This window comes from Pimephales promelas, chromosome 3, assembly GCF_988280905.1.
Source record: "Pimephales promelas chromosome 3, fPimPro1.hap1.1, whole genome shotgun sequence".
Taxonomy (NCBI): domain Eukaryota; kingdom Metazoa; phylum Chordata; class Actinopteri; order Cypriniformes; family Leuciscidae; genus Pimephales; species Pimephales promelas.
This window is the reverse complement of record NC_142771.1, coordinates 21,205,492-21,231,309: the sequence shown is the minus strand read 5'-3', so window position 1 is coordinate 21,231,309 and position 25,818 is coordinate 21,205,492. Positions and strand designations below refer to the sequence as shown.

The following is a 25,818-nucleotide window of genomic DNA, read 5'->3' as shown; positions in this document are numbered from 1 at the left end:
TCTGAGCTAATCCTCCTTGCTGATGGCCTCGCTCTCTGTCTCCCATGCTTCTAGCACACTAATGATTTTGCCCTGTACACGGAGGCCATTAAGTTTTTCAACCACCCAGAGAGCATGGTCAGGATCGCGGTCAGGACTATCACACTCAATGTGTACAAAGGTGAGTAGAGCCCTGACGTACGATCCTTCTCTCTGCTGTCAATCGCTCTGTCATGCCTCTGATGCATGGGCATGCTGACTCTGCTCTCCGCCATCCGTGAGTAACGCACACTTACATTTAGCGATCGCTGCTGTCTCTACACACATGCACGTGCTCACTGGGGTTTCACTTGGGTATGGTCATGTGCTGAAAACAAAAGGGCTTTCGCTGACCCGTTTCTCTGGCTTGAGCTTTACATAAATCCGTCCTCCCTTCTTGAATAACTGACTTTACATTTCTTACTATCTGCTTGGTGCTTACCCTTGGATTGTGGTTCATCTTATAGCTAAACAATCAGTGTCTGTGGAGATTGTACCATTGGTGCATGTTACCGACGTTCACGTGCATACAGTGACCCCAAATAATATTTGGAGGTGTAGCCAACACTTAAAAATGTATGAATGTCATTGCATTAAATAAACAACCTTCTTTCTTTAAAATAAAATGCCAGTTGTTGTTATATTTTATGCATAAAATAGGCAGAGCTACAAAAACAATCTTTCTTATCAGTCATTTGACAAATATAGGCCGATTATGAAACAAAAATAGCTATGTGCCATTGACTAAAAAAATCTTACAGCGAACAGATCATGTTTTATTTTATAGGTAGGTCAGCTAAAAAAAAATGTGGGGTCACTTGGTTATAATTTATGGCTTAAAAATCTGTTTGTTTTGAACTACCTTTAAAAGATTGGGGTCAGTACGATTTTTGCGATTGAAAGAAGTTTTATTCAGCTAGGATGCATTAAAGTGAAAGTAAAGACTTTTATAATGTTACAAAAGACTTCAATTTCAAATAAATTCTGTTATTTTGAACTTTCTATTCATTAAATAATCCTGGAATCCAAAAAATCCAAAAATTTTAAGCAGCACACTGTTTTCAACATTGGTAATAAGAAATAAGAAATGTTTCTTAAGCATCAAATTATCATATTAGAATGATTCCTGAAGGACCAGAAAGGCTTTGAGCACAGCACAGGAATAAATGACATATACACACACAAAAAAAAAAAAATAACAGAAAACATTTTATATTTTAATAATATTTCACAGGTTTACTGTTTTTGCTGTATTATTATATTTTTTTAACAATTAAATGCAAACATAGTGAGCATAAGATACTTATTTTATTATATTTAACATTAAAACGTTACTGAACCCAGACTTCCGAACGGTAGATATAACTATGCATATTTTATTTTATTTTATTTTATATAATGGAATGACATTCATTAATTTATAAGTGTCACTTAAGTGTTTGAATACTTGGAATACTCTGTGGCCACATGGGGTACAGATGACATTCTCTCTATGGCAGATCGCATGCATAGTTATTCTATAAATGCTCTGAATTTTAAAATCCCTGATTGTCAGATTAAGCAGTTGGGTGGTATGGTTTACCTTTGCTTTTTAGCATGTCCTGGCAGATTCATGTGGCTGGTCTATATGTCTAATTACATACAGTTTTTAGGCTGTTCTTTTGGTCCAGATGCATTTTTGTGCAGGTTTGGGACCAGCCACTAGGTGGTGTTATTGTTTCATTTTTTTGGCCTCTAGGGCTCAGAGCTCCACTAGCTCAGTCCCTTCATCCTGTTTAACCCTTTATCTGTTCTTCCCCTCTCCCTCTATGGTGACTCCTGTGTGCCTTATTCCAGTGTCATGTAAGTTGGTCAAATTCAGAACTTTCTTGTGTATTGCATGTTCTCTTGAATTGTTTTTTAAACAGTTGCTTTTGTCTGTATACACAGAAGGTTTGCAATTGACACTCTGATAATAGTTAAACAAATCCACTTATTTTGCACTGTGCTTTTCTTTTAAACTTTCTTTTTTGCGTTCGTGGTGTCAGTTCTATGTGTGTTTTAGTTTAGTTAAATTTTCTAAGAAAAGATGCTTGAGGTTCATTGAGAGGCCCTTAGTCATTAGTCATATAACTGATCATTATAGCATACATAATCTTGGATACAGATTAACCTACATTATGACCCATCCATCAAATCTCAGATTATTGCAAACCTCATAAAACAAAACAAACAGGCCCATTTATATTCAAATTCAGTTTATTAGTTGATTAAGTAGAACCCACCATTAACCCTATTCTTTTGCTGCCGTTTTATTGCATAGTACACCTTTACAAGCTTAGAATCATAGTAACACTTTACATTAAGGTTCGTTAGTTAACATTAGTTAATGTATGAACTAACACTGAGCAATAAATCTGTTACTGTATGTATTAATCTTTGTTAATGTTAGTTAATAAAAATCCAGCTGTAGTTTGTTTGTTCATGTCAGTTCACGGTGCATTAACAAATGTTAACAAATAGAACTTTTGATTTTAATAATGTATTAGTAAATGTTGAAATTAATATTAACTAAGATTATTAAATGCCGTAGAAGTATTGTTCATTCTTAGCTCATGTTAACTACGGAAGTTAACTAATGAACCTTATTGTAGAGTGTTACCATATTTGCAACATCTAATACTCACAGCATGCTTTAGTACAGGACTTGTTTATTGCATAGGAAAAAATAAAGTCCAGCTTAGCATCCTTTAGTGACTCTGCATAGAAAACGGAACTTAGCACAACCCTCTAACATCTGACCAATGACATTGCTCTGTTAACCTTCTTTTTCTCTCCATCACTGTCTGCCGCTGTTGTGTTATTAAACCTCACAGTTTGCTTTTGGTCCTTCCCTGCAGTGGACAACCAGCACATGCTCCACTACATCCGGGACAAAACGGCCGCGCCGTACTTCTCCAATTTGGTCTGGTTCATCGGAAGCCACGTCATCGAGCTGGACAAGTGTGTGCAGACTGATGAAGAGTAAGGTTTTCATGTCACTTTATTATGTGCAGTTCATCTCCACACCACTAGGTCTCACTATAGACTACAGTGGATCACTGTGAAAATTATTTAACAAACCATCTGAATTCAAAACCAATGATGTTTCCCAATTCGCCTACTTATACTACTCCCTAAAAGGATGCACTTTTAGTTTTTGTGAAGAAAAAGTACATACTTTTGAGTGTAGCAAAAGAGTAGTCAAACTTTGGGACGTACTATCACGTGACGTCTTACAATTGCGTCTTTAACGGTTGCTCTCTTTCGCATCCTGTTTCAGTAAACAAAGAGCAAAATTAGCCTTGATAGTGTGCATGGATTCACACTTCGAAAATGTACTGGAAATAGTAGACCAACCGGGTCTACTATTTCCAGTACATTTTCGAAGTGTGAATCCATGCACACTATTGACACTATTGCGACTTTTGACATTCTTTTCAACATGCTGTGCTTTAGGACACACTTATTCCAATCTCACATTATACTATTTACGAGGGATAGTATTGACATTGGGACACAGGGATAGCCTGCTTATTACATCTATGATTTAAATATTGCACTTTTCACCATCTATACTTATTCTCATCAGACATAAAAACAGAGGAAAACTCAGCGATCTGGTAGCTGAGCATTTGGATCATCTCCACTATCTGAACGACATCCTCATCATCAACTGTGAGTTTCTCAATGAAGTGCTGACGGACCACCTGCTCAACCGCCTGTTCCTGCCCCTCTACGTGTACTCTCTGGTCAGTCAAGAACAGGTGAGGACACAACTACACATGTCTGAAAAACAACTAGCATACGTCGAGGGCAGTGTGAGGACGACTGCTGGCCACGCAAAACAGAAACAAAACATCACATAAGATCAGGCCTGTTCCTCTCTTGGTCTTCACTGTCGTCACTCCTCTTTTTATGCGACCGCTCCTCCGTGACAGATACGAGACCGGTGCGGCGCGTAATAGTCAAGCCACCGGCCTCGCGGTGGCCTCGCCACGGCCCTCGACTTTGTCCTGCTCGCCACACCTGTGTTTTTTCCATGCTAACTTTGCATAACCATTGTGCTAAGTGAGTGAATAAAATTGTTACTCTGCAGTATTGTAGATGACAAATTAAGGTTCACTATATTTTGGTGATTTATTCTTTTTTTTTTTTTTAAGTGTGTTCACACTTTGGTTCGCTTGGTTCATTTATCCGGACCAAAAAAAAAAAAACATTTAGTCCTGGTTCGCTTAGTGTTCAGATTGAAATTTTTATCACCAAATCAAAAGGCATTGAGATACGTTCACAACCTGATTGGTCGGCTTTTATGATACATCAGGGCTCTACAGTGCGACCATTTTGATTTATACTTCTGCATCAAATCGACGGTTTCACACCATAGTTGAACACAAAGAGGAGCACACACATAGTGTAAATTTATAATAAATAGTTTGTTAAACTCTGTTACTTGAAAATGTTTTATTGCGCTCCAAAATTTCTTTGTGTGCCCCCACATTTTTTCATTTAGGAGCACATGTGCACCTTGGGAAAAAAACCTTAGCGTAGAACCCTGTGTATTGCCTATTTTAAAACAGCACTTACTGAACTACAGAACAATGCTGTGTGTTGGGCTAAACGCGCCCGTTGAATGTGCATAGCCTGCATATGATAGTATTTTGACCATCTGAGAACTCGTGAAGAGCTTATAAAATGTCTGAAGGATTCAAAACGGCAGCAGGAATCCCTCCGTCACACACACAAACGAAGATCTGCTGTGTTGGGATATGGTTCTGATGCTTGTACTGAACTGTGAAACAACTATGTGCATTCATTCTCTTCTTTTTAGGGTCTCATCTTCTTGTTTTTGGTTCATTTACATGTCTTTGGTCCATGTTGCATTCATATATCATTTGAACCGCACCAGAGTTGTCTTGGAAGATTGCGTGGTGCGCACCAGGGTTCAAATCATCCGCACTAAGAGAGCAATCGCACCAGGGTTTATTTTAATTGACCAAACATGCCAAGTGTGAACACGCCCTTATTTTTTTCCTTGTTGAGGTTTTATGACTTTTGAAACCATAAAAATTAATGGCTTCCAATAAACTTTACTTTCTCATTTGGAAGTGTTGGTAATAACAATCTTAATGTTACATAAATTCAGCATGCAAAAGTTCAAGATTTCAATTTCCCTTTCACTCATATATCTTTACAGCATTACGGAGAAATTTACTTGTGATGAGAAACATCCTTATTGCTCTTCAATAATAAATAATTATAATACAAAAATAGAAATGTTTGATACTAGTACTGTTTAAACATTTGGGGTTGTTAAGATTGGTTTAACGTATCTTAAAAAAAAGTGTCTTATGCTCTTCAAGGCTGCATTTGTTGGATCAAAAATACAGTAAAAACATTAATATTGTGAAATATTACAATTTAAAGTATCATCATTACTCTAGTCTTCAGTCTCACATAATTCTTCTGAAATCATTCTGTGATGATTTGCTACTCAAGAAACATTTATTATTATTATTATTATTATTATTATTATTATTATTAATGTAGAAAACAGTATTTTGACCAAAAAAAAAAAATAATCATGTTGCTGCTGTAAAGTATTCATTTCTTTCATCAGCAATTTTTTATTTATTTTTTTACTGGGCCTAAACTTTTGAACTATAGCTTTTTGAACTACTGTATATAGTAGTGATCCAAGGATGATGATGTAATTTCTGTAATTTCAACTCCAAACAAACTTGTTTACATGCCAAAAATGACTATTTATTTTTCCAGTCCGAAGACCGCAAGATCAACCCTCAGGTGTCGCTCTACCTGCTGTCACAGGTACAGAAACATACTTTGGTTTTGTTGAGACTTACAATGAGTAGAATAGCCACAATACACACAGTGTGAGCTAAATGCATTTGGTCAAGTGACAAAATATGATGCCCCACTGTCATAGGTGTTCCTAATCATCCACTACCAGCCTCTCGTTCACTCCCTGGCCGATGTCATTCTGAATGGAGACCTGTCGGTGTTCACCGTGCAGACAGAACAGAGCGCTCACAAGAGTTTAGTGAGTACATCTGCCCATTGGCATTCTCATTTGGAAGTTTATTCAACAGGTAACCACAAGGAATTAGGATTGATCGCTACAAGAAGCCATGAACCATTTAGTTGGGAACAAGGGCTTTAAAAATCTTGTTTTAAATGCCATTTGCATAACCTTGGCACTGTGTTTTGAACACTTTAACATGTCATACTAGAATATCACTGCATTTGGAATCACTATTTTTACCATCAACTTTACACATTTCCTGCTAGGAGGACTGGGTGATATCATATCGAGATCATAAAAAAAATTATGTCGATAACGATGATAAGCTCTTTTTTACTAGATATGAATTAGCACTAGTGTATTACACAGCAGAAATAAACGCATGAGTCTGTAAGTAGCTGGCAGTGAAATTAAAGCGAAAGCAAACCCTAACTTGCATTACCCTCTAAGCTGAGGAACTTTTTGAAAAAAGGTAATGCAACGTCAATTATAAACTGGTTTGGGTTTCTTAAATGCACAGATTAAGGGTAAATTAAGACTCTCGGAAAAAAAATGCACAAAAAAATTAGACGTTTTTGATGTTTTTAATAGTTGAACTTATTTTAACAGCAGACAGTACTACAACATAAACTAACAAACTTTGCAATAAAATGCAAAAAATGCATTCTGTGTGAACTGGACCAGGTGGTCAAAATATGCTGTCAGTTGGAAACACAACAAACCTTTTCCATCACTTGCAAGGGTACCATTCAGCGACAACATGAGGTCCTGTGTTAAACTATGTAGCATAATGACTGGTTTACAATGTTGCACTGTTTACTCAAATTTCTACCTCTAAATCATTTTAAAGACATAAAAGCAGTGTATAGTTAATATTTTTGAACTTTATCTAACAGTGAAATTGTTTTTTTTTTTTTTAGTAAATGTGGTACCTCTTCAAATATTTGATGTTTGTTACCACTATTTTAATTTAAAACCTGGAACCTAGCCATAAGTTAAAAGTTTACATTTATGTTATACTTTTTTTGTTAATAAAATGTAATCAATGAACCCTCCGGTTTCTCCTGTCAGGATATTCTTCAAGCTGGCAGCATTATCAAATTATAGCCAATATCATGATAAATCTCTATACCGATCAATTTGAAAAAAATAAATATTGTGATCATATTGTTTGCCATATCGCCCAAGCCCTGCTTCCCGCTCTCTTGTTTCAAAGCAACCTTGTAAAACTCCCTTTTTTTTTGGCCATCATGCTTTTTATGTGAAGGTCAAAGCGGTTTCGAAGTTTTTTGTGTTTTTTTGCCATACCTGTTTACATTCACTTTAGACACGACTGGTATCTGATATCTGTTTAGACATTCATCCGTGCCAAAAATGATTCTATTGGTAATTTTCTTTATGTGCGAAGTGATCAATCTTTGGGTTTTGAATGGCCACATTCATTTGGGTTTTTATTTGCCAGCATGGAATGGATAAGTTAAAAGTTGTCATGGATGTTTGCAACACAAAGTCTGGCTAAGCGTATATAGACTGGAAAGTAACGGTAATTTTTGTTTGTTACCTACAGCTCATCTCGAATTCAGAAGTGAAATGAATATAGCACGGCAAGATTTTTTTTATTTTTGCATTGTAAATGTTAGCACTTATTTTTGATTTTTACTTGGTGGCAAAGAGCTGTCATGGCATGTCATCAGGCTGCCCAAAGGTTCAATCAATGTTTCCGATTAACCTGCTAATTGTTATCACGTCTCTTCATCGCTTAAAATATGTCAGTCAAGCGCTACAGTCTCACTGTGCCTTTTTTTTTAATAAAAGATGCGTATCAGAACCCCCAAAAAAGCTTCTCAGAAAACAGATGATGCTGATGAAATGCCACTGCTCCAGTCTGTGGACCAGATGATTGAAGAGGAGAAGTGAATTTTTCTTTGCGGTTTGCCTGTGCTCTTGTTATTTTCATGAGGGTATTTACATTGAGGTAAGGCAGGCAGATAAGAATGCTGTGATATCAGTGGTGTTAATGGGCTGCTTTGAAATCTTCTGCACAGCAGACATCACTGCAGCGTGTAGGTGGATATGAGACTGATTGTGTAGTGCAGCCTGTAGCACATAACTTGTTTTTTTCTGCATATATATATATTTTTTTATATTGTCTGGATATCAGAATGCGGGCCAAGACGTACATATTCACATATGCAAATATTTGCAATAAAAGCGCCCCGAATGTTTGCCGGGTTGAGTCATTCTCTTGTACCTGGCAAAAACAAAATCACTTAAATGTCAGATTTGTTTTTGAGAGTGTGTGAGGAGAATGTCATGCTTGCTTGAACTGTAGATGTTAGTAGCATTTCATTGAGTAGTGTTTAAATATGTTTGCAGTGATATAGTAATTAAGCAATACTAGCTGATAATTATTCATTTTTGCTATTGTTTATTCTTAGGGTTGGGGATTTGAAACAACTTTGATGAATTAAACACCAAAGCAACCTCTCATCTGATGTCATTTACTTCCTAAAATAAATAGAAGATAGTTGTTTTTATGACTTATCACCATTGGTCCTTGATTATTTGAATCAATATATTTTGGGCTGTTTCTAAACAACTGCGTTTAAAGTGAAATCAATACTATTTTAAAGTCTTATTGATATTCCCTGCATCAGTTTAATATATATATATATATATATATATATATATATATATATATATATTTAATAGGGGTTAAATATTTATATATACATTTTATTTTTATTTATTTGTTGCCTTGTTTAATGTGATTTATGTGATATGTTCAAATGTGATAACTTGATCTTTCAGTGAATAGACAAGACTTCTCTCTGGTGAGTCTTGATGTATGTTGGACTTAACCAAACCCCGCCCTTCCACAATCGACCACAAGTGGTAGCTGTGCTAACAAACAACAAAGCTTTCAACTGTTTGATTCGTAGATTTAAGTAAGCCATTTTAAATTAATCAATTATATAGGTTTCTTGGTTGACTGCCTGTTACAAAATTTCCATTTTAACATTCTGGAAATTAGTAGTGGCGCACATCCCTATATAGTCCCCATCTTTTTTCTGACTTCAATGTAGAGTAAAACATTATATAGTCTTAGGGTTTTGGGGGTTCGAAGTTTGGTATTTGAAAGCTAGCATAAAGTTTGAATTGGAAAAATGAATTATGGCTGAAAATGATATGGTCACAGATAATATATGTGTATTCCTAGAATGGTCATTAACCATTCAGCGTATCTGCTAATAGTAGATATGCATCAGTACTCCATCCTGTATTTTTCTGATAAATGTATGTTTATCTTCATCAGCAAAAAAAAAAAAAAAGGGCCGTCAAGCTGCCTTTTCAGAGAAACAGTCTCTCTACTCATTTGTGTCAGTATTATCAAAAGCCATTTCCCCTTTCCCATTCTCTGCCCCTTTCTGCGGTCTGTTTCTGTGTCTCACCTCTCAGGCTTAACCACAGCCTGCTCTACTTGACCATTTTTTTTTTTTAAGCTGACGGTAATCTATCAGCCCCAGCTTCCCTAAACATGTGCGACCTGTGGCTGAAATTTCAGAGCAGTTCAAGGAAAAGAGGCATTTAAACAAAAATGATTTGCAGGTAGAACATCAAAATAATTTCTGAGCTGTTGACACGTTTTTGTACTCTACAGTAGATTAAATAAACGATGCTGTTCTGGAGGTAAATAGATCACAACAATGACATTAAGTTTGGATGAGTGCTGTGAAATGAAGCAATTTTGCTGACTGCTACATTTGTTTTGGTTTGCACGAAACTGTTGACACCATGCTTATCTGTGCTGCCATGTACTGTAAACAAAACTCTGTCTGCATCTGCAAAACATTTTTTTTTTTATATATATATATTTTAATACCTGACCCAGCTGACAATAATGCTGCTATTGGACATAATTGGTTAGATGTTATTTAATAGTATTTTATGCATAATATTTGAGCTTGTTACTGGTGCTTTCTTTAATTTATCTATACATCAAATCCAGAAAGAATGATTATCAAAAGTAAAGTCGCTTTTACTCTTTGAATTGCAAAATGTTATCAAAGCTTAACAAATATTGTATTTTTGTACAAACAAAGACCATCAGATAACAGCAGCAAAAACTGCATTCTCTTGGATTTTTTGATGCACCATATCAATATTTCAAATTGGTTCTCTTTATTATCCTTGTAATGGTATGACAAGTATTCAACTGTGCACAAATATTTTGCTTTGTGATCGAACACTCCCATATTATATTTTTTTCTTTCTTTAGAAACTAAATGCTTTAGCTCCAAGAGGTTCATGAATTGCCGATATGAACTGCGCAAGTTTCATTTTATCTTTCCGTTTCTTGTCTCCATCTAAGCTGAAACTTAGTTGAGGCAAATACATTTTTAGTTATGTATCAGTCCATCAAAGTTTAGATTAGATAATACAGTCTGTTGTGGGGCTGTGGCGTGTTGTGAAGAGCTCGGTTGAGGAAGCCGGCGGGAATCCTTATGTAAATGCAGAGTTTTGGTCTGTCTTTTGCTATTGCTGTCGTTTATCTGATGTACAGCGATTTGCCTTAAACCGTCGTCACACTGCCTCTAACCTACTTTTCCTTTCCCGTAAGGGCCTGTGAAATAGGTGCTTGTACATGTGTGTTACCAGCAACCCTCTAACACCCAAACACACACACACGCACATCACATGACCTTCCTTTACCACAAGCCGCAGGTAGATGATGAGCACAGAAGGGACCAAACAGAGACGTCGGATGTGTAGAATAGGATTTCAAACAGGTCCTTGTGCAGATGACAGGAAGTATGAAGTTATGTAGTGCAGAGATGAAGGGCAAAACCGCTACCGTATTAGAAGCTTCCCCTGTTTTCTCATTATATGATTTACATGCTGCACAGTGTGTGAGCAAAGGCACACCTGCTGTGCAGTTTGCTGAAAGCGCACCTGTAGCCTAGTGGCATGCTTTAGCAACCCGTTTCTGGGAGTTGTCACAATTAAGCGTTCTGGTGAAAGCAACTTGGTCACTCCGCTTGGCTGAGGTGGATGGGACTCTTGCATCAGTCTCATGTCACAGACCTGTTGTTTTGATTCTTAAAATTATGTCACACATATCTGGGGATGCAACACATCAGATGACCACACTTTCGCCTTTTTTCGGCTTATCTTGACTTCAGTGACACAAAGAGTGAGGTCATCAGCTGCCTTTTATCTCTTCAGTCTTTTCTCGTAAATAGCTCAGTCTTGGTGATGTACATTGCACTTTGAATAGAATTCACTCATTAAGTTTCTGACCACAGGCAGACCACAGATGGCTGTTTTTTTTTTTTGCAAGTGTGGCATCCTACTGAGCGCTCCACTTCTCAGCTGCAAGTCGCATTCTTCGTATGCGTCACTGTGACCTGTTGTGGTCCTGTTTCTTTTTGTCGAGAGTTGTTTTTAATTCGTGTGCTAACATACAATTTATGTTCCTGCTTTTTCTCAAACTTGAAGAGAACCGTCACATTTTGAAACAGTAGAGAGGTGGGTTCTTTGAATCCTCGCAGACATTCTTTGAAGAGCAGACCGAGTGGTTCAGAGTGCAATAACGCTTCTGTGAGACCACGAGCAGGTGATTGTTCACTGTGTTTTCCTGCCGTTCTAAGAATGAACGTATTATCTCTTGTGTGGTAGTCATCAATGAGGTCGGGAGTCATTCTGTGTGGTGTCCAACAGCAACTGTCTAGTGCTTCATCTCACATGAGTAATTGAGATCCTCGGAAACATCACTGCTGTCCATACTACACTTACCAAATGTGTCCTAGACTGTTTGGCAGCTGTTTCCTGTCTTAGCGGGTTTTTGTTTCTGAGAAGCCAGAGACTGTTTTCCTTTCACTGCCTCTTTAAGTTCTGCAAACTTTGTAAAAGCAGCTATTGCTGTTATCCAAGACGGTTAAAGCTGCAAAAGGTTCATTATGTCAATTTGTTTGCAAGAAATATGGAAGAAAATATTACCTTTTGTTTTATATATTTAAATGTTCCCAATATAGCTTATTGATTTTGAAAGAAAACTGAACCAATAATTGCATATATGATAGCTCCTATCTTGAAAAGCTTGTAAAATTGCATAAGTCTTGTTATATTTTGACTTATAGGTGAAATAAAATGGCCCAAGTCACACTCTTGACAGGCCATGGGGGTCGAACAACAGGATCTGTTGAACTGAGGATTTGGACAATTTTATCAGAAGCGGCTAGCATCATGAGGAGATCACTTATGCAAAAAAAAAAAAAAAATCATCTTTGTCAAAAAATTACTTAGGCAATTATTTTAGGAAGGTGACGATATGGGAACAAATGTATACAAAATAAAAAGTGTGTATACACACGCATATACTTTTCATGAGCCTCAAATGTTGGACATATTAGTCATACTCCACATCCATTTGTCTTTTCATTTTAGAGAAATGCTGGTGTTCGTCGCTTCACCAAGCCCCCAGAAAGTCTGGAGCGTTCCCTGGAGATGAGTCGTCAGCGTGGGAGGAAGAGGGCACAGAAAAGACCCAACTACAAGAACGTGGGCGAGGAAGAGGAGGAAGAACGAGGATCGGAGGAAGGGCCGGAAGAAGAGAAGGAAAAGGCTAAAGGTACAGAGGCTAGTTCAAAGGCCAGCAGGACAAGTGGGGACAAGGAAGGTGAGTAGCACTAGATGAATGTCCCAGCATGACTGACTGACCCTCCATTCTTTGGATCACACCACACTTTGGCTCTGCTCTCAAAACTGACCTTACAGATGCACCAATTCGAGTTCTCAGAAAAATTCTTGCAGTCTGTACAAATGTATGGTAATACTTACAGGGAAAGCTCTCCCGAAAATGAGAATTGTGTAATTTACTTACCCTCATGTTGTTCCAAACTTCCATGACTGACTTTCTTCCGTGGAATTCAAAAGGAGACCGTTTTATTGTGATTGACCCAAGTAGGATATGGGTTGGAGCAATAATCCTATCAACCAATCAGATTTTAGGCCTTGGGTTATTGATTTGAATAATAGTATAATCCTTTCCCGACAATTTTAAGTGAAGGTTAGGGTTTGGTCTTTGATTGTTTCATAGGAATGTTGTTCCAGGACCAACAAAAATGACAGTGTTAATCCAGAAGCACGTCCTACTTGGCTATATCAAGTTTTGCCAGTTGCGAGAGCACTCCACCTTCTCACATCATTTCTGTGTTTTGATACAGTCACTTTGGTCCACATTCATTCTGTGCTCTCCACCTCTCCGATTGGGCAAAACCTCACCCCCACCCTCTCCCACCTTGGGAAACATTTTTGCATTATCTTAATCTTGTCAGAATTGAGAGGGAAAGTGAGCTAAGCCCTGTCTCCTGTTGTATTCACTCCTCTGTGTGATGATTCATTCCCTTAGTCGTTCTTCCCCGTCTGACTCGCAGACAGCTATAACTCATGATAAAGTTCATCAAAGTAATTTAAGAAAGGATTGTCTTTGTAAGCAACTTTTTTTTTACATCCCTTCACCAGGTTTGCTAGTTCATTAGGTGTTGAGAAATCAGAGTAGTTTTTTTTTTTTTACTGCAATCTTTTCCAACTTGTAAGGCTTTTGTGTGTTTGATAATGAACTGAAAAATTGACCTTTTATTTAAACAACATTTATAAACTCTTGTATATATTATATTAAATAGAAGTTTAATTTTGAAAGATTTTCAACTTCATTATGTGTGTATATAACAGAAATCATCATTTAAGCTAAAGTGTACGTGAGTGTGTAAAAAGTGTAAAGTGCTCTTAGCTGCATTTAATACATTTTCCATTATCAGAATGAGCATTATTCATCAAGTGTGCACCTTACAGGAGCTCTGGGCACTTCATTCCCACGGGACTGGATTAAATTTCCGAATAAAAGGCAACTTTGAAAATCGGTAACTTTGGTGTACTTTGGATGGAAGCGGGCAGTCTGACATCCTTTGACAACAGCGTATCTGCACTTGTCTTAATTTTTATTTGCATGTGTGGACAGAAAGCGCATCATATAGCCAGTGTTGCCAACTTAGCGATTTTGTTGCTAGATTTAGAACTTTTCAGACTACCCTAGCAAACTACCCTTTTTTTAATACCTAGCAACAAATTTAGCTATTTTTACAATTCATTTGGCAACTTTTAACAACTTTCGAAAAGCGCCTGAAACAATATACTATCACAAAGTATATTATATATAAAAGTTATAAATATAAAAGTTTATACGCTGGCATGAAGAAGAGAAGACAGAAGACGAGACAGAGTTCTTTATTAAACTTATAAAAGACAAAAGTATCACAGGAATAATAGATTCGAAACAACAGCAAAAAAAGCCACAATTTATCAAGACCTTGAAGCAGATAGGAGGGAGAAACACCTCATTTGTGCCACTCCCAAGTATAAGGGGCTTTCCTTGCCATTAATGCTCTGATAACACGCATACGTCTCCTTCGAATTAAAATAAAGACTAGTGCGGTGGCTGGGATTTACATAAACCTACCAGCACCCCGTTGCCACGCTTTTTATATTGACCTATTTCGAGAGGAAAAAATGTAGTTTTAGTCGCATAACAACCGTTAATGGAAACACCGTTACTTCACAATAGTTTTTATCGACATTTAGGAAATATCGCAAAAGTTTTGCGCAAATCGGTAATGGAAACGCATCTTGTGAGATTCTCGAAACAAGATCTAATTTAGCGGGATAGGTCGGGTCGCGAAGAAAATCATTCAAGGCAGATAGCAAGTGCCCAGAAAGTGAATTTTAAGCTGGAGCGGGTGTAGGTGGCACAAAAAAACAGTCCTATGCAGACCTCTACTTCACACTGTACATAAATACATGCATACTGTTAATAATCACAGCGATAATTACATATAGCTATAGAAATATAGCTATTTCCCTTGTTACATGGGCTGTTAGATTTAGTTTTGAAAGTTATAAATACCACCAAGGGGTTTCCCTTTTTGAAAAAAAAATTCTGCAAACATGAAATAATTTCAATGGGTTAGTGTAACTGTAGACAGCTCAGATAAGTTTAGTGCGGGGACCTTCCATCTCACATGTACAATGCCAAAATCCAGCTGTGCTATTATACTCTGTGTTGTGTTTGTGTTTTGCAGAAATTGAGATGGTGGTGATGGAAAAATGTAGGGTCTCTGATGTGTCCACGTTGACGGAACAAAACATTACAGACGAAGAGAAGAGTGCTGCGGCAGCACGATCCGAAGGCCAGAAGAGCAGGTACACAACCAAGCTTTTTTAAGGCTTGGAAAACACATTTATGAACAACTTTACCATTTTAAGAGCATCCACAAAATTTCTTCAGATTAAGCAAACCTCTAGTGACAATTTTTATTTTTCATTAAGGGTCAGTGGATCTATGTTGCTCTAACATGTAATTGAAGAGAAACCTGAGCAGCAACAATTCAGTCTATCCATTAAAACTGCACTGTAGTCTTATCAGTGTCCGCAGTGTTAGTGGGTATTAACATTGAACTTATGACCCTGCAATTGGCTTATGCTCTGTTGTTCCATTGAAGTACAGCAAAGCTCCTCTGTTTAGATTAGTGTGCTCCAAGGAAAAAGAGCCCAAGACATGTTCAGACTGCTCACCGCAAGCCTTTCAAATGCTATATTTGTGTGTTATCTAAACCAAAAGATAAGAGGTACATGGTATGCCTGTAAAGCAATATTCTTTGGAATACTCTGCATGGACATGATATGGTACTCAAGTTTATTTTTAGTTAGAGGGCAAGTTACTAGCATTTATATTTGAGTGCTCCTTAAAGCCAGACTAATTTTGACATATAGCTTGCCTAGTTCAATTCCTTTCACATTTGCAACACTCAAACAATACAATAGAGTCTTTATAAACTGTGTGTGCATTGCATATTTTACACATTGTTCTATTGTGCAAACTTCTGCATGATTTAAAGTGTAAACAATGAAAGAATAGCTTTTATCTTGGTTGTTGTTCTAGGCCCTTCTTGGACATGTTCTATAATGCACTGGACTGTGACACAGAGGATTACCAGGCTCTGTTTGTGCTTTGTCTCCTGTATGCCGTGTCTCACAGTAAAGGTATATGATCTGTCTCCTCAGCAATAACAGTCTCAAGGGGGTGGGATACCGGAAAAGAAGCATAGCGCCATGTCTTTAACATTCGACGACATGATTCTCTATGAGTGTATAAGCCTGCGCCGCCATTCGGCCTCTGTCCGCGGCGCCCAGCTATGGCTCAGGACCTTCTTCAAAATTCTGCCACGCAACAGAGCGCCATTTCCATAGTTTTATATTAAATTTACATTATATGTCTCAAATCGTCGTTAAATGTACATAGTGACTTCAGCATCCTCTTAGCGACATCATCTTCACCGGATCGAGGAAGGGGATAACTTTCTGCATCGTCCTCTTGGGCAAGAATAGCCACCACGCTGAAACAACATGCTTGAGAGAAGGAGAAAGATTCAAAGTCAATAGCGCTCAGCTCAGGCTTGTATAGTGATGGGCCTTGCCCCGCTTGAGCGCCTTGATTATGCAGGTCCAATAGCATTCAATCGAGAGACCAAACTTGAAAGGGAACTCATTTTAACATCAAGCACGTCCCGCTCTTTATATTCTCATTCATGCATTTAATCACTCTGCAGTGTCAATACATGGTGCTATACACATTATAGCAAAATCTTTAACAATAGGCATTTTATACCAGGGTAACAACCCTATATGTTGGTAATAATGAAAAATGTTTCTTGAGCAACAAATTAGCATATTAAAATGATTTTTTAAGGATCATGTGAAATTTCAGATTTGTATGTTAATATAATATAAAATCCTTACATACATTTATCAACATCATGCTCCAACATGTTTATATATGTGCATGTGTGTACGTGCAGGTATAAATCCAGAGCTCTTAGAGAGGATCCAGCTACCTGTCCCAAATCAAGACAGGAGCTCTTACAGTCAGGTGCTGGTGGAGAGAGTTATCCGAATCATGAACCAAGCTGCTCAGCCAGGTACGTGAAGAGAGACACACACACACACACACACACACACACCCTCCACGTCTCACCTGCACGTTCTCACTCTACTGTACTTTATTTAACTGACTCCAAAATTATCCTTCACTTGCTTGAACATGCTCATTAAATATTACACTCTGCAGATTCCATCGTTGTGCCTGAACTTGACTGTGCAGATTAAAGCATTCACTGGTTATTCTTTGTTGAACTTTACTGATATTTCAATCCAGTGATTGTGCAACATTTTATGTATAAACAGCTGAAGCAAAACTTATTCTGTGTTTTTAGTAAATATCAGCTGTGGTTTTAATGCGTCAAACTTGTTTGTTGTCCAAACTAAATTGGTTAAAGTCTAAATGAAATCAAAATGGACTTTCTCGTTTGATTAGATTCTGTATGTGGTATTAAAGGGGTCATATAATGCCGTTTTTATACAAGTTAATATGTTTCTTTAGGGTGTAAATGAAAAGTTTGTAATATACTTTAATTAGGAATTCTCATTAGTAATAAGAAAACAGTCATTTTCCCTGGTCAAAAACAGCTTTGTTTTCAGCACGCCGTTTAAGTGCATTTGTCTTTAAATGATAACAAGCTTTATCAACCCACCCCTCTGTTCTATGGAGCGTTTTGACACAATACACGTGGAGTGTTGCTTTGACAACAGTTGAGGGTATATTTTGGAGAAAGAATGGCAGTGGGAGTCTCTGAGGACACATCTGTGCAACCGTATGAATTTGAGTCGGAAGCCGAACGAGATGACAGCCCCGAAGAATTTCGACAATTAAGGCTCGAACAGGATGTTTCTGAATGGTTGGCTAACGTAATGTCACTTTGATCTATCTTTGTATGTACTGGCTGGGTAGAGTAGTGAGATACAAACGCTATGTTTTGACAGTTTTACTCCCTGGGATTATAAATTATATTGAGAACGTCTTGCATAGAAAACATGACGTAATGTACCCTGAGTGTAAACCTTAGCCGCATTCACCGTAAAGCGTGCAAGCGATTTTCAAAGATTAATATAAAAGTTAATAAAACTTTAGACTCACTTCTTCTGGACGCCATTTTGCTCCAGCGTATCAACAATGATGGACTATGATGACAGCTCACTCAGGGCGGGGATGTGTAACGCTGCTGTCAATCAACAATCATGGGAGGGGCGTCCGACCGTGTGACGACAATTTGAGATGGGGAAAACATGTAAGGAGATTAAAACAATAACACAGGATGGATTTTTATCATTATATGATGGTTGTGTACTGGCACTGCCAACACACATTTCAGTATAATCAACTTGTAAAAGTGCATGTACCATTATATGACCCCTTTATTGTATGTGTTTCAAGTTATTGGGCATTATTATTTCTTTTTCTATTCAACTGTAATAACTTTCTCCGCTTTTGAACAAGTGTTAATTTTAGTATACTAATATGATATTTTGAATTAGCTTTTATTTCAATTTTTTACATTTATTTTAATGTATGTATTTAACTTTAATTTTTCAATTTTAGTTACAAAAGTCATTTTAGTAACTTTTTACATTTTAGTTACTTTTTATTTTATTTAGTTGTCAAAGCAACATTTATCATTTTTTGTTCAATAATAGGTTTTAATCTAATATAAAACAGTTTTTTAATTCATTTCAAGTGTATTTCAATGAATTAATTTTTTTAAATAGTTTTAACAATAACAATACTGCTCTGAAATGAATTTTCTGATGATGTAACCAAGGCAACAGACCAATTAACCAATTATTTTTAACAATTTGTTCAAGAAAAATGGCAGATAACAATGCAGAGTTCATTCCAGCCCATGTCAGGATAACATCCCCTCAATTTCTACCACTTTATAAGTACATTTTACATCACACTGTTTACAGAAATCTCCAGTTTATTCCTATATGGGATGTTCTGAAAAGCTTCAGCAACTGTCAGTGTGAGCAAAAGGGCCAGAGCTTAGTGATCAGTTATCAGTTGTTATTTGAATGCCCTTTCGCCTGATGCACATTTTTTTTTTTTGCTCCATACACTTGACCACAACCTTGAGTAACATGAACTGCAACCAATTTCCTCTAACCGTTGATCACTTTCACCTTTGTGAAGAGGAATTGTAGCCAGTTTCTTCTTTCAGGGGGCTCCTGTAATTGTTGTGACATTTGAATGTTGACTTGCTTCACATTCACATTACATTTGCTTGCATGATGCTAAATTGAGTTTTCTGAATTATTGGTACTCTGCAATACTTAGGATTATATCTTAGTCCACAATATGCATGATTTGTCATCATATATTGTATGATTCATGCTCTTTGTGCTTGTGACATTTCCATCCAGTTTCCATTGTGACGATAGCATGACAAAACTTTAGATTAACTTTAGATTTTCTTTTTCATTTGCAGCGCATTTGTTTGCCTACATAGTTGTTTGGCTGTTGCTGTGGTAACACACATCTGAGCTATTGTAATTAATAATAATTAATTAATTATAATGCCCCACACTTCCTTTTTTAAGACACGTTTGCTACATTTTCTCCCCTGGAGATGGTTAGAATTTATTTGCGTAATACGAAATGCCACATGTTTGGTCTGCTCTGGTAATGCCACTTTGATTCAGTTGTGAATTTAGAGCAGTTGCACTTAATTGGGTTTTGTTTTGCTTTATCTTGTGTGTGTGTGTGTGTGTGTGTGTGTGTGTGTGTGTTTCAGATGGGAAGGTTCGTCTTGCCACCCTGGAGTTAAGCTGCCTACTTTTAAAACAGTCTGTGCTGTCTGGCTCTCAATGCATTATAAAGGACATCCATTTGGCCTGTTTGGAGGTAGGTGTCTTAACACAGAACATCTCTTACTTTTCAAGTAATGATCAAATAATCAAATTTATTATCAGTGTAAAAGTATAATAATTGATTTTGTATCAATCCATAGATGTATATAATTTACTCCCATAAATGCAAGCGATAATTTCACTCCACATTTTTTTTTTTAGCTGTAGAAAAAAGATACATAGTATAAAAACCTTCCATGGCATGTACAAGTTCTTGTATATAGTTGATATTTCAGGCTTCAACAATTTCTACTCTTTTTATTTTATTTTTTTTTATACTATTTTTATACTATCATACTAGCAGCCATATCACCCTGTAGTAGCCCAAGACTGGTTACCCACTGAAGCTAAGCAGGGCTGAGGCTGGTTAGTACATGGATGGGAGAGCTCCTGAGAAAACCGGGTAGCTGTTGGAAGAGGTGTTAATGAGGCCAGTAGGGGGTGCTCATCCTGTGGTCTCTGTTGGTCCCTGGGGTATAACGCCTGGGGTGTGTTATAGTGATGCATCACATATAGTGATAGGGACACTCTATTGTGAAAGAGCACTGTCCTTTCAATGAGATGTTAAACCAAGGGCCTGACGCTCTGTGGTCATTAAAAAACCCAGGATGTCCTTCGAAAAAAGAGTAGGGGTGTAACACCGACATCCTGGCCAAATTTGCCCATTGGCCTTTGTCCATCATGGCCTCCTAATCATCCCCATATAAATACTGATTGGCTTCATCACTCTCTCCTCTCCACCTGTAAGCTGGTGTGTCTGGTGGGCATTCTGGCGCAATATCGCTGCCATCGCATCATCCAGGTGGATGCTGCACATTGGTGGTGGTTGAGGAGATTCCCCCCCTTCCATACTGTATGTAAAGCGGTTTGACTACCCAGAAAAGCTATATAAATGTAACGAATTATTATTATTAACACAACAGTTAGTTCATGGATCTTCCCTTTCAGAGTTTTGAGCTTAGAGGTATAAAAGGGGTAAATTATGTCTGCAAACGTACATGACATACGTGGTTTTTTTTTTAATGTATTTCTTATTTCAAATCACAGTGGTTGGTTTTATTGCCAAATACACTTGGCATCGTGGAGACTGTTTCAGCAATGGATACAAATATTCCCTATGGCCTGCTTTATCATTGTAGATAAAGACTGTGAAAATGTGTGCATGTATCTTTCACAATGATTGAAAAAGATGTTTTGAAACTCATAGTCAGATTAAAAATGAAGTCATGCTAATTTGCTTATCAACCTCTGCAAACAAAATTATTCAAGACGGATTGCTACATATTTCTAATTTATCGGTTGTTTCTTAACACATACTTGGCACACTTAGGTTTTTCCCAGTATTATTGTTTTTACATTGCGTTACAGTTTCTTTCATTTCTTATTTTTATAGCAGACAGATTTACAGGAAGTAGGAAATTTTACATGTTTATATTGTGTAACTCAATCATACCATTACTATGATGATGTTTTCTTTTTTTAGGGTGCCCGAGAAGAGAGTCTTCACCTTCTGAGGCGATTTTATAAGGCAAGATGCTGTTGTATTTTATTTCAGATTTAATAAAAGTCACTTACTTACTGGAAGCCATATAGGCAACATACCTTCATGCTAATAATTCTTGTAATTATCCCTTAGTCACCCCTCTCGCTGTTGATTTCCTTCAAAGTCTGAGGAAGAATTAAAGTGATACTTCAGGATTTAGCATTAAGCTTTGTATTAAGTAAAAAACTTGTAGTATTTTCGAATGACCTTGCTTTCCACCCCCATATCCCCCTGAGATGAGAGATAGGGGTGGCACGGTACATGAAAAAACACCCGAACCGTTCGGTTCGCTTGTCTCGGTTCGGAGCATGTGTGCGTCTCACGGTTTGACGCATGCGCAATGTAGCCTCGTGCCCGTATGTGACGTGTTTTCTTTTCGCGCGACATAAACTTGTTCGACTTGGACCGGCATCAATAACATCAATCTAGCGCGAGTCGGCTCCGTATGCATTCATCACTTTCGCGGTATTTGATGTCATTACCGATCGCTCTGTGCAGCGCCGGTTCAAGTTAATAAACAAGCCAGTAAAAGTGGAGTATGGAGCGCTGCAGGTCACGGCACGCGGAGAAATGGCAAGTGGGAGAGATGAGGGAGTTGGAGGATGCGCCAGCGTCGTAAGTCTATGGTATAAGTCCGGTGTGTGGGAACATTTTGGATTTCATGTTATGATATTTTAATATAACGCTACAGTGGCACTTTATGTATAGATAAGAGCTTCAGTCATACGTTTCCAAACCCTGCACTTTAATTTTAAGTGGAAAAAAGTACCCTCACATTTTGGGAATAGAAGCATTGTTGATACTGTTTTTGTGTTGAGGCTGAATTTAAATTTCACTTTATGTTTATGGCCTTTGCTATTGCTATAGCTTAATTATCTATAGGCAATGAGGTTTCATGTATATTGACATTTAAAAGACAGTGTTTTAAGAGCTCCTCTCTTTTTCTTTTAAAAGATAGAATTTTGGTAAGAGCTACAAAAGTTAGCAGTTGATACATGAAAGTTAATTTCTTTGTGAAAATAAGATTTATGTGATAAAAATGCACAAGTTCTTGTATGATAGTGATACACATTCTCCTTTTTTTGCCAAATATACAAAAAGCATGTCAATTTCTTCTCTCTTGCTGTATCTAAATCTCACCTAGCTTTCCTCTGAGATAGTCCCAAAATGTGCTTAAAGTCAAAGAGTCAAATTCAGTTTGTGCATGATTGCATGAATATAATATATATTTTTTAATACTGTATCCTATAGTGTGGATAATTAAGCTATATATCACATGCTGAAGTACATTTCTGGAGTGTTAAGATTAAAAGAAAAAATAACAAGAACCGTACAGAACCGAAAACCGTGACCCTAAAACCGTGATACAAACCGAACCGTGGGTTTTGTGAACCGTGCCACCCCTAAGATTTATATATTTTTTGTCTGGAAAAAATCCTCCAATGTCGCAAATATCGTCATTTTGTGTCATCGGAGGATTTTTTTTGGCTAGAGGCTAAAGACTATACAGTCAGTAGTAGGGTCTGACCCGCATGTTTTCAACCCTCCTATAGAGGGTGTGCTCTCACTCACGGAATGTACACATAATGTCAGCCATCTTTTTTTGGAAGCTAAGCTAGTAGGCTCTTGTTCTGTGGAGAAAGCTGAGTAGTAGGGGTTACCACCCTCTTTTTCCCGGATATATCCTGCTGTCGAGATTCAGCTTTTGCTTTCTGCAGTCGACATTCACTGTTTACATAATACATCTTTTGTTTCAATCTAACTGAATTCATTCCAATTGGTGAATCTGAATGTAGTGTTTACATGAACGCTAAACAAGTGATCGGTTGATGTGCGTTTTAACATTGCTAAGAAAATTCTCACTCCTCCATGAGAGATACGAGACCAATGCATCTCACAGGTGATTGGTAATCACGCCACCGGTCTCGCGCCGTTCTCCTGCAACTCTAGTCTCGTCCTGCTCGCCACAGTAAACATAATGAATGGCAACTGTAGAACGCAAAAGCTGAATCCCAGACATTTTGGGCGATCTCGAAACACATTTTCGGGCAAAACATTCACGGAGATTCACTAATAGCCTAGACCTGTTGTTTAACTGCTGCGCTCTGTTACCGGTAGGCGTGGCCTCCTAGGGCAGCGAAGCAAGTGCATCCTGGGAGTTGTTGTCTTTCATTCACATTAGCCAAAAATACATTTTCATGGATTTTCATTTTCAATACATTTCATTTCTCAGTCTATGACGCTCCAAATTCAAAAATAACTTCACATTTCTTCTACATAAATGACCCATTTTAAATACACATTCATCTTTCCAGAGGTGAAGTGTCCCTTTAAGCTCAGACAGCTCACCCTAAAGACTCTGCTTTTTTGATATTTAGGAAAATCCCAACAGCTTCCTGTTGAAACATGTCAGTTCTCTTGCTGGCTTATTCATATTGAGACATTTCTGTGAAAGTGAAATACTATTAAACAGAATAGAGTACTTGGATTCCTGCAAGGTTACAAAGTAAACTAGTAAGTTCAGCTTTTGTTTTGGCCACGCTGCCATTTGTCTCAACAGTGATAGATGTGTTTTCCAAATAATACTGCATTCTGCAGCACTTTTCCCCCCACCTTTTTATTTTCCCTGAAGTCATTTTCACTCGTGAAATTTGAGTGGTATGGCGTGATACGGTTTAACACACATGGCAACAGAAGACAGTTTTGCTTTCACAATTCAAAGAAAGATCTCGTTAAGAATGCATTATGCAGACTTCGCATTCCAGCCACCATTATCCAAAATGTGTCTGTGAGGACTGTATATAAATAATCCCAGTACAGGATGTTCTGTTCTGGGATAATGGAGAGTCCTGGGAGGGCCTTTATTTTGGTATCTCATCTGTGTTTCTAACGTGTGCTCATAATGGATCATTGTGTTCCAGCTCTTCCAAGAAACCCACCTAACATGTACAGTAGCAGTCAGGAGTTTGGACAAACCTGCTCTTTCTTTATAATTTCATTTGTCCACACTACAGCATAATAGTGAGGTCAAAACTATATAATAACAGATGTGAAAGCATGAAAATTATGCAGTGGCCATAAATGACTTGTACTGTATATGTAAAAGAGTCTGACTGTTCTGAATAATTGAACTTGTGCTCAAATACAGTCTGTATCTGTATTTCCTGTTGTTGCTCCCCTACCATTTTCTTGGAACTGAGCATTTGCACTGATTCATGTTTGCAATAGATCTCTTGATAGTACTAGGTCAGATGGTAAAAATAAAGTTGAATAATAACATTAAATCATTAATTTTCGTTTAATTAATTTGATATAATACTATAGCCATCCTAGAATAAAATAAAATAAAAATTGTTTATGCAAGTTAAAATGGTTAAGGATGAGGGATAATGTAAAGGAAGAGTTTTATTTGTATTTTAGCTTGCAAGTAATGTTTATATTTCCCATTCCATGAATGACAGTGGGATTTATTTATTTATAATCCTTAATATACACTACTGTTCCAATGTTTGGTGTTTGTAAGCTTTTTTTGATGTTTTGCAAGAAGTCTCTTATATGCAACACACGCAGCTTTGGTGAAAATTGTTTTTAAAATAAAAACAATAATATTGTAAAATATAATTATAATTTTATAAGGGTTAGTTCACCCAAAAAATAAAATTCTGTCAGTAATTACTCACCCTCATGTTGTTCCAAACCCGTAATAGTTTTGTTCATCTTCGGAACACAAATTAAGATATTTTTGATTAAATCTGAAAGCTGCCTCACTCCTCCATAGCCTTCTATTGTAATTGAAACCTGACGGCCCAGAAAGTTAGTAAACACATAGTAAAATAGTCCAAGTGACTACAGTGGTTTAACCTTAAATTAATCAAGCTACAAGAATACTTTTTAATGACTTTTTAATTTTAATTAATTACTGAAATTAACGAATTTTCATTTTTGGGTGAACTATATAGGGCCCTATGATTTCCGCGATCAAGGAATCTCGGACGGAATTGGCAAACATATTTATTTAAAACACGCCGAATATTCTTTCAGTTGTATTTCCTTTTCCCGCTCTCCCTCCGTCTCTCTATCACTCACGCGTCTCTCTCACATACACACATACACATACAATGTGCACACCGCGTCTGTCTATGAGGCGCCAGACTGTGTAAAAGCGAAGCGAACTCCATAAATGACACTGGGTGAGAAAGAGACAGAGTGTGACTTTATTTAAACTCATATAAACTAATATAATTTATTTTACTGGACAGTTTAAGGCTCATAACCATATTTTGTTGTTACTTGAAGAGTGCAGTGTTATGTTGCATCATGCAGTATTTGTCCTGAAAAG

General features: G+C 37.2%; 1 protein-coding gene across 5 annotated transcripts in view; it reads left to right on the top strand.

Annotated features, from left to right (window-relative positions):
* clec16a (C-type lectin domain containing 16A) overlaps window positions 1-25,818 on the top strand; it is a 62,477-nt gene that overhangs the window by 3,961 nt on the left and 32,698 nt on the right. For 2 of the 5 annotated variants that reach the window (XR_016155104.1, XM_039686241.2), the window contains exons 5-15: window positions 55-160; window positions 2,898-3,021; window positions 3,629-3,803; window positions 5,815-5,865; window positions 5,984-6,097; window positions 12,527-12,758; window positions 15,217-15,337; window positions 16,077-16,177; window positions 16,993-17,112; window positions 19,822-19,931; window positions 21,420-21,464. Coding sequence is in view for 4 of the 5 variants with exons in the window: in XM_039686241.2 (XP_039542175.2) it covers window positions 55-160; window positions 2,898-3,021; window positions 3,629-3,803; window positions 5,815-5,865; window positions 5,984-6,097; window positions 12,527-12,758; window positions 15,217-15,337; window positions 16,077-16,177; window positions 16,993-17,112; window positions 19,822-19,931; window positions 21,420-21,464 (1,299 nt within the window). In the remaining variant the exon portion in view is untranslated. The other 3 variants (XM_089128473.1, XM_039686244.2, XM_089128474.1) reach the window with 3 other exon arrangements.